Raw genomic sequence first — 16408 nt, 5'->3', positions numbered from 1 at the left:
CTACCCCAGAGGACGAAGATCGTCCACTTGCCTTCCCCTCTCCTCCCTAACGGCTCAAGATTCGGGGGGGGGGAGGTCTGCTTGCGAAGCATTCAGCGAACCGCCCTCCCCCTTGCCCTGCCCTTCCTTCTTCCGAGCCTCCAGCTCCAGCAGCAGTCTACCCCGGGAGGACAAAAAAAAAAAAAAAAACATCTCCCGTTTGCCTTCGGGGGGAGCCTGGCCATCCCCGATCTCCTTCCCTTCTCTTGCGGAGCCTTTTCAGCGAGCCCCCTTTAGTCGGTCGCCCCCGTCGCCCCGGTCCTTGGCTGGGCTCGCTTGGGCAGGGCAGGGCTTGGGCAGAGCCGGTGACATCACCCTGACCGCCCACCCGCTGCCTGTGCCCAGCCGCCTCCCTCCCTCCCTCCCTCCCTCCTTCCATCCATCCATCCATCCATCCTCCTCCTCCTCCTAGCAGCCAGCAGCGTGGCCGGGGCGCTCGGCGCGGCAGAGCCGGGCTGGCGACGGCCTCTGCGGGCTCCTGGCGGCAGCAACAGCAGCACCAGCAGCAGCAGAGGCGACGCGGACGGCCCCAGCAAGAGCCTCCTTCTTCCCCGGGCGCCGCCCGCATGAGCCACCGCAAAGGCGACAAGCCTCCCATCAGCATCCAGGAGCACATGGCTATCGACGTCTGCCCGGGTCCCATCCGCCCCATCAAGCAGATCTCCGACTACTTCCCGCGTTTCCCCCGCGGCCTCCCCGCCGCCGCTTTGCTCACCCGGAGCCAGAGCTTGCAGCAACGCCGCGCTTCCACCTCGGCCGGCCCGCCTAGCCCGGCCGGGACCCCTCCGCCCCGGGACGACGAGGAAGACCTCGACCAACTCTTCGGCGCTTACGGCACCGGAGAGACCCCCAGCCCCGCCGGCAAAGCGCGACCCCCGGATCAGCAACAGCAACAGCAGCAGCAGCAGCAGGAGGAGGATCAGGACCCCCCTACCCATCATCCACCCCCGCCGGCCCGCCCGGAGGAAGAAGAAGAGGAAGCCGACGGCTACGAATCCGACGATTGCAGTAAGTTGTCCGGGTTGGGGATCCGAAGGGACCGCGCGTGGGAAAGGCTCCAGCGGCGTCGGAGGTGGGACGGGGCGCCCGCGGGCGCCCAAAGTCTGGGAAGGAAGGAAGAAAGGAAGGAAGGAAGGAAGGAAGGAAGGAAGGAAGGAAGGAAGGAAGGAAGGAAGGGATTTGCGCTTGGGCCGGATTTAGAGGCTAGGTCGGGTAGGGTTAGATGTGTGTGTGTGTAGACACGTGTAGTGTGCCCGCGAGTGTGAGAGCCCAAAGTCTGGGAAGGAAGGAAGGAAGGAAGGAAGGAAGGAAGGAAGGAAGGAAGGAAGGGATTTGCGCTCGGGCCGGATTTAGAGGCTAGGTCAGGTAGGGTTAGATGTGTGTGTGTGTAGACACGTGTAGTGTGCCCGCGAGTGTGAGAGCCCAAAGTCTGGGAAGGAAGGAAGGAAGGAAGGAAGGAAGGAAGGAAGGAAGGAAGGAAGGAAGGGATTTGCGCTTGGGCCGGATTTAGAGGCTGGGTCGGGTAGGGTTAGATGTGTGTGTGTGTAGACACGTGTAGTGTGCCCGCGAGTGTGAGAGCCCAAAGTCTGGGAAGGAAGGAAGGAAGGAAGGAAGGAAGGAAGGAAGGAAGGAAGGAAGGAAGGAAGGGATTTGCGCTTGGGCCGGACTTAGAGGCTAGGTCAGGTAGGGTTAGATGTGTGTGTGTGTAGACACATGTAGTGTGCCCGCGAGTGTGACAGCCCAAAGTCTGGGAAGGAAGGAAGGAAGGAAGGAAGGAAGGAAGGAAGGAAGGAAGGAAGGAAGGAAGGGATTTGCGCTCGGGCCGGATTTAGAGGCTAGGTCGGGTAGGGTTAGATGTGTGTGTGTGTGTAGACACGTGTATTGTGCCCGTGAGTGTTAGAGGCTGGGTCGGGTCTGGTTAGATGTGTGTGTGTGTGTGTGTAGACACGTGTATTGTGCCCGCGAGTGGGAGAGCACGTGTGAATCTGGGCAAGAACCATGGGGTGATTTGTTAGTGGAGGTTTTCCGAGGAGAGACCGGACAGGCGTTTGTCCGGACTGGTATATAAGGTCTCTCCTGCTTGAGCAGGGGGTTGGGCTAGAGGACCTCTCAGGTCCCTTCCAACTCTGTGATTCTATATTTCTGAGATGCTCAAAAAATAAGGAAGGAATTTGCTGGCAGTGGCAGCGAGAACTTGTGGAATCTCCGGAAATTGTGGCTTCTCCAATCAACCGCTGGAGGTTTTGAAGAAGAAGAGACTGGACAGCTGTTTGTCCGGAATAGGGTCTTCTGTTTGGGCAAGGGGTTGGACTAGAAGACCTCTAAGGTCCCTTCCGACTCTTTGTTATTCTGCTTTCCATTAAAGGCTTTCGATCAGCTTCTTGGACGCATGGACAGACCCCTCCCCTTGGTAGCAAACCTGGTGGGGGGGGGGAGAAAGCCCCCACCAGCCTCTTCAAATCTGCTGTTATGGGTGGCACTACAGCCAGCCAGATGTTAACCCCAGGATTTGGCATCTGTGCCCCCCCCTCCCCATCGAGTCCTTCCCAAAGACCTGATCTAACCAGATGGGGGGTTTAATAATATTATAGAGATGGTTTGCAGGATGTCAGCTGCTTCAAATCAAGCTGCCAATCTGCAATTGACTGATAGGGGATTTGGTCACTGCCAAATGGTGTTCGAGGGATGCGCCAGATGTTTTGGGATTGTTATCGTCTTCTTACTCACCTCCAAAGATCTCTGGATCTTTGCTGAAGGATCCTGCCCTCCTTCTCTGGCGCCCCGAGGTGTTCCTGGGGTCTCATTCATGCCCAAAGGTGCCTTACCTTTTCGGAGTGTTATTACCGCTCTTAATATCTATCTTTATATTCTATTCTAACTTATATGATAACTGTATTATTATTATTAATAATAATAATAGTATTATTATTATTAATAATAATAGTATTAATAATAATAATAGTAGTATTATTAATAGTATGAATAATACCATTTTCCTTCTTATCATCTTCTTCACTACCCCTCTCTGTTTGCTATTACGACGGTGATGTTTATAAATTTGTCGTACGTTGGAGAGCTGCTGCGCCGGAGACGAATTCCTTGTGTGTCTCTAATCAACACTTGGCCAAATAAAACTATTCTCATTTCTGATCCTCTGCAAAAAAAATTCCTTCCGGGTTCCAAAATACCTCCAAACTCTTGGGAGTTGTGCTTCCCTCCCCGGCTGTTTTTTTTAACCCCCCCCCTCCTCAATTCTCCGATGCCCTCCTGCCCTCCCCTCGTTGTCCTTGCACCGCGAGAAAGACCACCTTGGGCGGGACAAGCTGGCAAAACACTGCGGCACTCACAAGCCCACTGCCCTCCAGCTGCCGCTGCAGCAGGGGAAAAAAAAAAACAACGCTTCCCAGCTTTCTCGCTTTCGGAAGGAAGGGATCTCCCACCCACCAATCCCCCCTTCCTCAAATCCCCCCATTTTTGAGGATTTTGCTAGAAACTACCAGTTGCTTCGCTTTGCAAAATCAACTATGCGCCTAGTGCAACACAGTGGGGTGCACCCCAGAGCTGGGAGCAGGAGAAAGGGACGAGGTGGGTGCAAACGTGCATTCTGCAGGCAAGGATAATGGGATGGGTGGTCCCTTGAACCAGTGGGGGAATCTGGAATCTGTGCCTTGGTTCGGGATCCGTGTTAGCTTTTCGGGAGCTGCATTCCTGGTGGCAGTGAACAGGACACAGATGTGCCAGCTGTTTGTGCCGAGCGTTGGGTGTTTTTAAAGCAAGGTCTCAGCACCCAAGAGGTTGGGGGGGTCCGAAGACCCCGACCCCGACAATCCCATGCACAGAGATTCGGGTTGAATTTATGCTTTTTTGGAGCACAGGACTGGATACAAGATGCTAAGTGTCGAGAAAAAAAAAACACACACAATTTTAAGATTTGGGTTTCTTCCTGTTTTGATTCTGTCCGCTGGGAACAGTTACTGAAGGGAGTCAGGCAGGAATGAACCTGAATTGGGGAAGGGAGAGAGAGAAGGAGGAAGAAGAAGGTGTTTTTTGGGAAAAGAGCCAGTTTGGAGTTTGGAGAGAAAGGGATCTGGGCTTTTTAAGAGAGCCGCTTTGATATGGTGGTTAAGGTTTGGATAGACCGAAGAAGATCCAGGTTTTATTTATTTTATTGCTTTATATCTCGCCTTTATCATTTTTATAAAGGCGGTGAACACACACACACACACACACACACACACACAATGTTCCTTCATCCTCCTACTTTTCCCCGTAACAACAATTCTGTGAGGTGTATTGGGCTGAGAAAGAGAGAGAGAGAGAGACGGAGAGAGAGACGGAGAGAGAAAGAGAGAGAGCAGCCCAGTTTAAATTCACTTCCTCTCTGGAAGCTCATTGGGTGTGACTAGGACTGGTTATCCTCCCCCAACTCATCCTACCTCACAGGGCTGTTGTGATTGTGGGGATAAAATGCAGAAGGATCATCACCCAAATGAGTAGGAGTGAATTCGGGGAGAAAATGTAAAAACGAAACAAACACAGACACATGTATCCGTTTTATCTTGTGTATTTTTGTCTCATCTTTTCTCCCTAGTTTTTTTTTTCCCCCCCTCAACATCAACCTTATAGGGTAGGATGGGTGAAGTTGCTGATTTTTAACAATTTTCAGAGCTGCGTTGCTTGTTAAGTTGGACCGTAGATACTGTCTGCCTGCCAGCTTGAGCTGTTAAAAGAAAGGACTAAATAGTATAGAAGTTACTTCCTTTCCAGCTGTGATTAATTTTAATAATTTTTAATTGTGAAATGAATAATTCTAATTGTTCTTTGAATTAAGATTGCTCCCTTCCCAATTAAGAAAAACCCTTTCAGCTTCTGTCTTGAAGGCAGAAATTCAACTGGCACAGTCCTCGACTTACAACCATTTATTCATTTATCGACCGTTACAACGGCACTGAAAAAATTGACCTGCAACGGATCCTCACACTTACGACCGTCGCAGCCGCCGCACAGTCCTGTGGTCAAAATTTGAAAGCTTGGCATCTGGCATGTACTTATGACAGTTGCCGCATCCCAGGGTCTCGTGATCCCCATTTGTGACCTTCCCATCCACAAGCAAAGTCAAAGGTTCATTTAACGACTGCATGATTCATTTAACAACGGCAGTGATTTGCTTAACAACCGCGGGCAAAAAAAAGCTCATAAAATCAGACTCACCTCGCTTAGTAAGTGTTTTGCTTTAGCAATGAAAATTCTGGCCCCAATTGTGGTCGTAAATCGAGGATTACCAGTAGTAGAGAGAGCCTTAATGTTGAATTTCTGTTCCTGTGAAAAACACAAAATCTTTTTCTGTCCCTCTCTCTTCTATACATTTAGTCCTTGACTTATAACAGTTCTGTTAGTGACCAAAGTGACAATGGCACTGAAAAAAGTGACTTAGGACCGTTTTTCACAGTTACGACCTTTGTAGCATCTCCGTGATCGTGTGATCAGAATTCAGAGGCTTGGCAACTGGCATGTACTTATGACAGTTGCAGTGTCCCAGAGTCACGTGATCCCTTTTTACGACCTGACAAGCAAAGTGAATGGGGAAGCCAGATTCACTTAACAACCGTGTCACCAACTTATCAGCTGCAGTGATTCACTTAACAACGGTGGCAAGAAAGATTGTAAAATGGGGCAAGGCTCACTTAACAGATGTCTCACTTAACAACAGAAACTTTGGGCTCAATTGTGGTCGTAAATCAAGGACTACCTGCAAGGGGCCCGCTGCCATCCCTAGTTTTAAGATTTTTCAGAACAGGAAATTGTAAAATTGGAATTCCAGTCACTTTTGAAGTGTGGCGCGGGCTAAATTTAATCTGGATGTTTTTTTTAGCGTTTTTTCCATTTTTAAAACCTTTTTAATATTTTAATATATTTAAACTGCAATGTATTTTTTTTAATAAGCCACCAGATTCATTAACTGAGATGGGTGGCTATAGAAATTGAGAAAATTAACAAATAATAAATCAATACATCCCTCCAAACTTAATTTTACCTTTAGATAGTCCTCGATTTACGACCGCAATTGAGCCCAATATTTATGTTGCTAAGCGAGACATTGGTTAAGTGAGGCTTGCCCCGTTCTACGTCTTTTCTTGCCACATTTGTTACGTGAATCACTGCAGTTGTTAAATGAGTCACACGGTTGTTAAATGAATCTGGCTTCCCCGCCGACTTTGCTTGTCGCAAAAAGAGGACCACATGACCGGGGACGCTGCAACGGTCATAAATACGAACCAACGGTCCAAGCATCTGAACATAATTCACACGATTGTGGGGATGCCGCCACGGTCATAACTGTGAAACACGCTCTGTGTCGTTGTAACTTTGAACGGTCACTAAACGAATTGCTGCAAATCGAGGACTACCTGTATTCGCAAAATCTCTTGAAGTCTGCAGCCCAGCCAGTCTGAACAGATCAGCAGTGAGAAAACTTAATAGTTTTAGCAGAGAGAAAATTCTGCTTTAGATCCTGGAGAGATTCGTAGGCTTCAAAAGCTATTTTTGTAGGTTGCGTTGATTCAAGGCACCGGTCCTCAGGAAGGCTTTCGAATGCTTGGGTCTCTAATTACTGCGGCACAAAGCAGGACTCGCTCTTTTTCTTCCCCTCAAGAGGATTAACAGCTTAGCTTCTTTTTTTTTTTAGAAAGTAAGACACCTTACCGGGTTCGTGGGATTGCGAGTTCGGTGCCTCCTTTTTTCGGCGCGGTGCAGCTTCCGAGGAGTTGTCGTTTTTCACTCCCAAACACAGGTGGTCCTTGACTTACAGCCGTTCGTTTAGTGACCTGTTCGAAGTTACAACGGCACTGAAAAAAAACCCGACTTAGGACCGTTTTCCAGACATACGTTGCAGCATCCCCCATAGTCACGTGACCAAAATTCAGATGCTTGGCCTTTGGCTCATATTTATGACGGTTGCAGTGTCCTGGCGTTACGGGATCCCCGTTTGCGACCTTCTGACAAGCAAAGTCAATAGGGAAAGCCAGATTCACTTAACAACCGTGCGACTCACTTAACAATGAGGGGTCCTTGGTGCTCTCTGAGCTTGGTTGAAGATATTTCATTACCCAGCTAGGTAATATCATCAATGCTACCCCATAGTGATTGTCCTCCTCCTCCTCTCCCCAAACCCCTTCTATCCCTGATGATGTTACCTAGTTGGGTAATAAAATGTCTTCAAGGAAACAACCCAGCTCAGACAGCACCAAGGACCCCTCAATCCTCCTCTTCCTCCTCTTCCTCTCTCCAAACCTCTCTCCCTTCTAGCACTGATGATGTTACCTAGTTGGGTCATAAAACGTCTGCAAGAAAACCACCCAAGCTCAGAGAGCACCAAAGACCCCCACATTTCAACCCCGCCCTCCTCTCCCTTATTGGTGACTTAACAATTGCAAGCGATTCACTTTAACAACCGCGGCAAGGAAAGTCTTAAAACGGGGCAAAGCTCGCAACCACAACTGTCTCGCTTAGCTATGGAAACTTGGGAGGGGGAGACTCGATCGTAGAAACGGAGCCGTCCGCTCACTCCTCCGGATTTCACAGCACCCCCCCTTCTAGGAGTCAGCGCCGCTGATCCATCGTCTCTCTGGCTGCCAGCATCCTGTTCCTCAAAGGAGTTGATGAACGTGTTTCGGCTGCCAAGCGAGGAGAATCGTCCAGGGACGTGCGTAGATGTTGGAGCAACCCCTCCATTTACGCATGGCAGGGTGTTTGTTCACCCCGTCTTGGCTGCCGGCCTAAGCAGGGCAGGTTGTAAGGCTGGCATTCGGCAAGAGCTCAGAACTCGAGCGATGGTGTTACCCCCCCACCCCCTCTTCGGCAGAATATTCCCACGTTTGGGTTTGAAGGCAGAAAGGAAGTTTAGCCTGAAAAGGATCAGGATAACTGGGGGACGTGGGACGTATAACTTTTGGAAATATTGTCCGGTTCAGGACTGACCCCGGAGGCATCAACGCCGGCGAGCTTTCTAGTTCCCGTTGATCAGTTTTGCACTTTGCACTTTATTTTATATTATTTCATTTCATTCTGTTCTGTTCTGTTCTGTTCTGTTCTGTTCTGTTCTGTTCTGTTCTACTCTACTCTACTCTACTCTACTCTATTCTTTTATTTATTCTTTATTTTATTATTTTGTTTTATTGTTTTGCTTTATTTTATTTTACTATTTTTATTTTATTTTTATATTATTATATTTTATTTTAATTTCTTTGTTTTGTTTTTATCTATTTTTTATTTATTTATCATTTATTTATTTATTATTTTATTTTATTCTATTCTATTCTTTTATTTATTTATTTTATTTTTATTTTACTTTACTTTATTTTATTATTTTATTTTATTTTATTTTATTTATTTTATTATTTTATTTTATTTTATTTTATTTTATTTTATTTTATTTATTTTATTATTTTATTTTATTTTATTTTATTATTTTATTTTATTTGCTGCCCTGAGTCTTCGGAGAGGGGCGGCATATAAATTGAATTAATTATCTTATCTTATCTTATCTTATCTTATCTTATCTTATCTTATCTTATCTTATCTTATCTTATCTTATCTTATCTTATCTTTTCTTTTTATCCAGCAATGAATGACTGGGTGAATAAATTGAAGCAATGGGGGGAAACTAATCAAGGAGAGAAGCAACTTAGAACTAAGGAGAAATTTCCTGACAGTGAGAACAATTAACTGGAGGAATAGCTTCCCTCCAAAAGTAAAAATGCTCCAACACTGGAGTTTTTTAAGAAGAGACTGGAGTGAAATGGGGTAGGGTTTCCTGCCTAAGCAGGGGGTTGGACTAGAAGACCTCCAAGGTCCCTTCCAACTCTGTTATTCTATATTCTATCCCACCTTTATTAAATATTTTTACAAATCAGTGAAGACGGCAAACCTATTTCACACACCTTGCTCCTCCTATTTTCTGCACAACAACAACGCAGTTGAGCTGTGAAGTGGGTTGAGCTGAGAAAGGAGGGCTGCCCAAGAGTCACCCAGATAGCTTTCATGCCTAAATCGAGACTAGAACTTACCATCTCCTGGTGATTGGCCCAAAGACACCCAGCTGCCTTTCATGCCTATGGCGGGACTAGAACTCACCTCACCTGGGGATTGGCCCAAAGGCACCCAGCTGCCTTTCATGCCTATGGCGGGACTAGAACTCACCTCACCTGGTGATTGGCCCAAAGACACCCAGCTGCCTTTCATGCCTATGGCGGGACTAGAACTCACCTCACCTGGTAATTGGCCCAAAGATACCCAGCTGCCTTTCATGCCTATGGCGGGACTAGAACTCACCTCACCTGGTGATTGGCCCAATGTTACCTAGCTACCTCGGTGGGACTCGAACTCACGGCCTCCCGCTTTCTAGCATGATGCCTTAACCAACTAGACCAAACTGTCCTCCAAAATCCGCCATCGTTCAGATCCAGTTTCTTTTTGGAGGGGAAGGAGGTGGTGGCACGAAACGGGATCTTTCCGTTCCTTTATTCCTTGTGCCGCATCGCTTGCCCAGTTGGCAGTTTCACACCGCATAGCTTTTCATTGTCGGATTTTGGGCAGAGCACAATGATGCCACCAACATCTTGGCAGAGACGGGGCTGGCATCGGTGGCAGAAAGAAAGGATGAAAAATTGGGAGCCCATTGAGCACAGCACACAGACTCTTTTCCCCCAAGGTTTGCAACCAGCTGGGGGAGAATATATGGCTTGGAGGCAACGGGTGGCAGGTTTTGGACAATGCCAGCAGCATCGGGGGTTTTTTAGAGCATTGACGTGATGGTCTTAACAACCTAGAAAAGTTTATTTATTTTTTTTTCTTAAAGAAGGGAGCTGCATGGCTGGACGAAAATGAAAGGATGCAGAACGAATAGGATTCTGAGAATAAAACCAGAGTGGCATTGGCAGGAAAGAAAGTATTTAATGCACAAAGACATAAATGGGGGGGTGGGGAGAGAGATTGAAAAAGAGTAAAGAGAGAGTTTGAAAGGGGGAGAGATTGAAAGAGAGAGAGAGAGAGATAAAGGGAGTGAGAGTGATTGAAAGATTAAAAGAGAGAGAGGGAGATTGAAAAAGACAAAAGAGAGACTGAAAGAGAGAGCGATTGAAAGAGATTGAAGAGAGATTGAAAGAGATAGAGAGAGATTGAAAGAGAGATTGAAAAAGAGAAAAGAGAGATTGAAAGAGAGAGCGATCAAAAGAGATTGAAGAGAGGTTGAAAGAGATAGAGAGAAATTTAAAGAGATTGAAAGAGAGAGATTGAAAGAGAGGGAGATTGAAAAAGAGAAAAGAGAGATTAAAAGAGAGCGATTGAAAGAGATAGAGAGAGATTGAAGAGAGATTGAAAGAGATAGAGAGAGATTGAAAGAGATAGAGAGAGATTGAAAGAGTGAAAGAGAGAGAGACAGATTGAAAAAGAGAAAAGAGAGATTGAAAGAGAGAGTGATTGAAAGAGATTGAAGAGAGATTGAAAGAGAGTGAAAGAGATTGAAAGAGATAGAGAGAGATTGAAAGAGATTGAAAGAGAGAGAGAGAGATTGAAAGAGAGGGAGATTGAAAAAAGAGATTGACAGAGTTAGAGATAGAGAATAGAGAGATTGAAAAAGAGAAAAGAGAGAGATTGAAAGAGAGATTGAAAGAGGGAGAGGTTGAAAGAGATAGAGATAGAGAAATGGAGAAAGATTGAAAAAGAGAAAAGAGAAATTGAAAAAGAGAAAAGAGAGATTGAAAGAGATAGAGATAGAGAAAGAGAAATAGAGAGAGCGTGATTGAAAGAGATTGAAAGAGAGAGAGAGAGACAGAGAGACAGAGAGAGACAGAGAGAGAGAGCGCATAACCAGTTGTTTTGGTGGGGCTGTCCTATTTGGCATTTCTCTAAGCCCTACATGCAAATTGTTTATTTATTTATTAAATTCATTTATACCTCATCTTTATCCCTTTGGGTAAACAATTCAAGGCGACAGGAACGTACTTAAGGCCACCTGCAGAACAGAATAATTGTAAACTCAGGGCTGAACTGTGGGGTCCTTGGTGCTTTTCTTGCAGACGTTTCATAACCTAACAAGGTAATATCATCAGGGCTAGAAGGGAGGGCAGGTTTGTGGAAAGGAGGAGTCCTCCTCCTCCCCCTCCCCCTCTCTCCACAAACCTCCCCCTCCCTTCTAGCCCTGATGATATTACCTTGTTAGGTTATGAAACGTCTGCAAGAAAAGCACAAAGTCAGAAAGTACCAAGGACCCCACAGTCCTCCTCTTCTTCCTCCTCCTCCTCCTCCTCCTCCTCCTCCTCCTCCTCCTCCTCCTCCTCCTCCTCCACTCTGCAAACCCCACTCCCTACTAGCACAGATGATGTTACTTAGTTTCTATCTTCCTCCCTTCCTTCTCTCCCTCCCTTTTCCTTCTTTCCTTCCTTCCTTCCTCCCTCCCTCCCTCCTTCTTTCCTTCTTCCCTCCTCCTTCCTTCCTTCTCATTCCCATTTCTCTCCTTCCTTCCTCCCTCCCTTCCTTCTTCCCTCCTCCTTCCTACCTTCTCCCCCCTTCTCCTTCCTTCCTTCTTTCCTTGATTCCTTCCTTCCCCTTCCGATATACTTCCTTTCCTCTCTCCCTCCCTTTTCCTTCCTTCCTTCCTGCCTTCCTCCCTCCCTCCTTCCTTCCTTCCATCCTTCCTTCTTTCCTTCTTCCCTCCTCCTTCCTTCCGTCTCATTCCCATTTCTCTCCTTCCTTCCTCCCTCCCTCCCTTCCTTCTTCACTCCTCCTTCCTCCCTTCTCCCCCTTTCTCCTTCCTTCCTTCCTTCCTTCCTTCCTTCCTTCCTTCCTTCCCCTTCCGATATACTTCCTTTCCTCTCTCCCTCCCTTTTCCTTCCTTCCTTCCTTCCTTCCTTCCTTCCTTCCTTCCTTCCTTCCTTCCTGCCTTCCTGCCTTCCTCCCTCCCTCCTTCCTTCCATCCTTCCTTCTTTCCTTCTTCCCTCCTCCTTCCTTCCTTCTCATTCCCATTTCTCTCCTTCCTTCCTCCCTCCCTGCCTTCCTTCTTCCCTCCTCCTTCCTCCCTTCGCCCCCTTCTCCTTCCTTCCTTCTTTCCTTGATTCCTTCCTTCCTTCCCCTTCCAATATACTTCCTTTCCTCTCTCCCTCCCTTCTCCTCTCTTCCTTCATTCCTCTTCTTTCTTTCTTTCTTACTTTCTTTCTTTCTTTCTTTCTTTCTTTCTTTCTTTCTTTCTTTCTTCACTTTCTTCTCTCAAATCAAATCTTTATGACAGTCATAGAGCAGGATAAGGAAGGTGGAATACAAACTTCCCATCTCCTGGTGATTGGCCCAGAGACATCTTCCAAAACTTTCTTTTTTCTTCTCTCTTTCTTATTTTCTTCTTTACTTTTCTTGGTAGCCTTTTAACTCGGCAAAGAAAAAAAAAACAATCTTCCAACTAAAAATTTATATATTTAAACAAAATAGAGAGATGTTGACATTTTGAGGCCAAGTCTTGCCAGCCAGGTTAGAAGGTGGTTTGGCGAATTTATAATGGTTAAGAATTTCTTGTATAGCTACAATTTTTCAGTCTGGGCTTTGATTCCCTGCAAGAGTGGCTTATATAAATAGGTAGACAGAGGTACGGATTAAAGGCAATTGCTGCATTTATTTCTTGGCCAACTGTTAACTCCGGTGAAATAATTTTATTCCTAGCACGGAGGTTGCACAAATTCATTTATATTATCAGTGGTTTTCAACCTGTGCAACTTTAAGAGGTATGGACTTCAGCTCCCAGAATTCCCCAGCCAGCGTTGCTGGCTGGGGAATTCTGGGAGTTGGTCCACACCTTTTAAAGTTGTCCAGGTTGACAAACCCTCATTTATACATTGAAGAGGCTACGGTTCTTCAAAGTTTGGGATAAGGGCAGTTGCGGGATTCAACCGGTTCGGGCGAATCACTGTCGTTGTGGGTGTCCTGTGGGTGGCCGCCCACCTGCCTCATCCTATTTAGCCACGTTTTCTAAGCAATGCGGATGCGTGCCAACACATGTACATGTGTGGAAGGCCACACACGTGTGGGAGGGACGCGTGCGCTCACATTTTCGGTACCATGTGAACCAATTGTTAAATTAAGTGAAGGCCGTCTCTGGATGAGGGATGCAAATTTTCTTCAAACCCATCGAAGTTCAGAGTTCAACGCCTTTATCGTCATTGTACATCACGTATACAACGAAATCGCTGTCCTCAGGAAGGGAAGGGAAAGCAGAGTAGGAGAGAAGGTAAGACAAGAGGGGGAAGAGAGGAGGAGAAGGAGAAGGGAAGGGGAAGTAGAGAAGAGAAGAAGAAGGTGGGGAAAGAAAGTTGGAAGGAGAAAGTTGGAAGATGAAATGTGTCGTTAATAATTTAAAAGATAAGGGATTGGGGTTGCCTGAGCTCCACAATGGAAAACATTAAATTGGAAAATGAGTACAGCAATAGAGAGAGATGAAGGAATTGGAAGGGAGGAGGAAGGAGAGAGAGGGACGGAAGAGTAGGGAGGAAGGAAGGGAAGGGAAAGCAGAGTAGGAGAGAAGGTAAGACAGGGGGGAAGAGAGGAGGAGGAGAAGGAGAAGGGAAGGGGAAGTAGAGAAGAGAAGAAGGTGGTGGGGAAAGAAAGTTGGAAGGAGAAGAGGGAAGAGGGAGAGGCTAGGTTTGAGGAGAAAGATTGCTGTACAATAAAAAAAAGAAAGAAGAAGAAGTGGAAGAAAGGCAGCTCCGAACAAACCAATATAAATATATTAGGAAAAAGAATGAATTGTTAACGAATAAAAGAGGACCAATATGTACAACTAGCAAAGTTAGAACTTAGGGATAAATGAAGAAGGTGTTTATAGATGCAAGTATAGAAATACTGAGGTATATTCAAAAAAAAAAAAAAAGGAAAGGAGGGAAGACGATATTGACAAAAATTGTAATTGAGTAAAATGAATTTGAATTTGACTAATTGTATATTGTAATTGTAAATTGTATAAGATAAGAAACGACCAACACTCTGTTCAAAAAAAAAGAAGAAAGAAAGATATGGGTGAAGGTAGGAGAAGAGAAAAGAAAAAAAACCCAATAAAACTTGTTTAATAAATAAATAAATAAATCACTGTCCTCAACTTGTGAGCAGTTGTTCACTTGCTCCTCAATATAACGGGCGCTGTAGCAATGGATCCCTTCCCGAGCTGGACTAACTGAACTTTAAAGGTCCTTTTTAGTCTTCGATTCTGCCTCAAATGCAGCCTCCCTATGGGAACCTTTGGCTCACAGCAAACATCCTTGGCGCTGAATTAAAACCAGGTAGTCCTCAACTTACGACATTTAGCGACCGTTCAAAGTTGCGACCTCACGGAAAAAGAATGACTTATTACCGTTTTTCACACCGTTGCGGCATCCCACCCCCACGGTCATGTGGTCAAAAATTCAGGCAGTTTGGCAACAGATTCGTATTTACGACGGTCGCAGTGCCCCGGGGGGTGTGTGTGTGTGTGTGTGTGTGTCACGTGACTGATTCCCTTTTGCGACCTCCTGACGAGCAAAGCCAATGGGGAAGCCTGATTCGCAGAACGACCGCGTTACTCATTGAACGACGGCAGTGATTCGCTTAACGACGGTGGCGAGGAAGGTCGCAGAATGGGGCGAAGCGTCTTACGAGGCAAGTGTCTTGCTTAGCAACGTACATGTTGGGCTTGAGCTGCGGTCGTAAATCGAGGACTTACCTGTATCTCCCAAACTGATTTCCACCGATGCTTTGTGGACAGGCTAACTACAATTCCCATCCTCCTGGGCCAGAAAGGCCCCCTATTCCCTTCTCCTCCAGGCTGGGGAAAAGTATCATAAGTAGGGCACGATTGCAGCCGGTTAGCTAAGTGTGACCGGCAAGGTTGGAAGTCTGAGGGTTTTTGGTTTTTTTTTTGATAAAGTGTGAAAAATCAGCTTTTAACCTGCCAGGTAACAGCGGGGCGCACGGTTAGGACTTTCTCTGCATCAGCTACCCTGGAATTTTTGACAAGTTCTTTTTTCTCCTGGTAGCTATCAGCTTGTCTATTGATCCTTTTTCACACCGGCAGGACTCCCGTGGGAAAAATTTCAGCTTAACCAAAAAAAAAAGAAAAAGAGCCTCTGTTTGACATGTGGAGAGCTTTTGCAGAGCTGGAAATGAATAGAATAGAATAGAATAGAATAGAATAGCAATAAGAATTAGAATGGAATGGAATGGAATGGAATGGAATATTTAGAATAGAATAAAATAGAAATTAGAACAGAACAGAACAGAATATTTAGAAAAGTATAGAATAGAATAGAATTAGAATCTTTATTGAGAATAGACTAGACTAGAATGTAATGTAATGGAATGGAATATTTAGAATAGAATGGAATAAAACAGAAATCAGAACAGAACAGAATATTTAGAATAGAATAGAATAGAATAGAATAGAATAGAATAGAATAGAATAGAATAGAATAGAATAGAATAGAATAGCAATAAGAATTAGAATAGAATAGAATAGAATAGAATAGAATAGAATAGAATAGAATAGAATAGCAATAAGAATAAGAATAAGAATAAGAATAAGAATTGGAATGGAATGGAATATTTAGAATAGAATAAAATAGAAATTAGAACAGAACAGAATATTTAGAATAGAATAGAATAGAATAGAAATTAGAACAGAACAGAATATTTAGAAAAGAATAGAATAGAATAGAATTAGAATCTTTATTGAGAATAGACTAGACTAGAATGGAATGGAGTGGAATGGAATATTTAGAATAGAATGGAATAAAACAGAAATTAGAACAGAACAGAATATTTAGAATAGAATAGAATAGAATAGAATAGAATAGAATAGAATAGAATAGAATAGCAATAAGAATTAGAATTAGAATGGAATGGAATATTTAGAATAGAATAAAATAGAAATTAGAACAGAACAGAATATTTAGAAAAGAATAGAATAGAATTAGAATCTTTATTGAGAATAGAATAGAATGGAATGGAATGGAATAGAATGGAATAGAATAGAATAGAATAGAATAGAATAGAATAGAATAGAATAGAATAGAATAGAATAGAGCTGGAAGGGACCTTGGAGGTCTTCTAGTCCAGCCCCATGCTCAAGCAATAGAATCCATACCATTTCAGACAAGGGACTGTCTAGTTTCTTCTTAAAAACCTTCAGAAATGAAGCACCCACAACTTCTGGTGGCAAGCTGTTCCACCGGTTAATTGTTCTCACCATGGGGAAGTTCCTCCTTAATTCCTGGTGGCTTCTCTCCTTGATTAGTTTCCATCCGTTGTTTCTTGTCTTACTTTCGGGGGCTTGTTTGGAGAATAAATTGACCCCCTTCCT

The 16408-nt window shown here is 45.0% G+C and overlaps 1 protein-coding gene across 2 annotated transcripts in view; it reads left to right on the top strand.

The window, feature by feature from the left end:
• Window positions 1-452: 452 nt before the first annotated feature.
• DOC2B (double C2 domain beta) overlaps window positions 453-16408 on the top strand; it is a 174315-nt gene continuing 158359 nt past the window's right edge. Inside the window, exon 1 of one of the 2 annotated variants that reach the window (XM_087883454.1) lies at window positions 453-1047. In XM_087883454.1, coding sequence (XP_087739580.1) covers window positions 606-1047 — 442 coding nt within the window. In that variant the 5' untranslated portion in view covers window positions 453-605. The remainder of the gene's footprint in view (window positions 1048-16408) is intronic. The other variant, XM_060693248.2, reaches the window with a different exon arrangement.

Source organism: Pantherophis guttatus, chromosome 1, assembly GCF_059756535.1.
Source record: "Pantherophis guttatus breed Tessera chromosome 1, ASM5975653v1, whole genome shotgun sequence".
NCBI lineage: Eukaryota > Metazoa > Chordata > Lepidosauria > Squamata > Colubridae > Pantherophis > Pantherophis guttatus.
The sequence above is the reverse complement of the archived record's forward strand: the minus strand, read 5'-3'. Positions and strand labels throughout refer to the sequence as shown.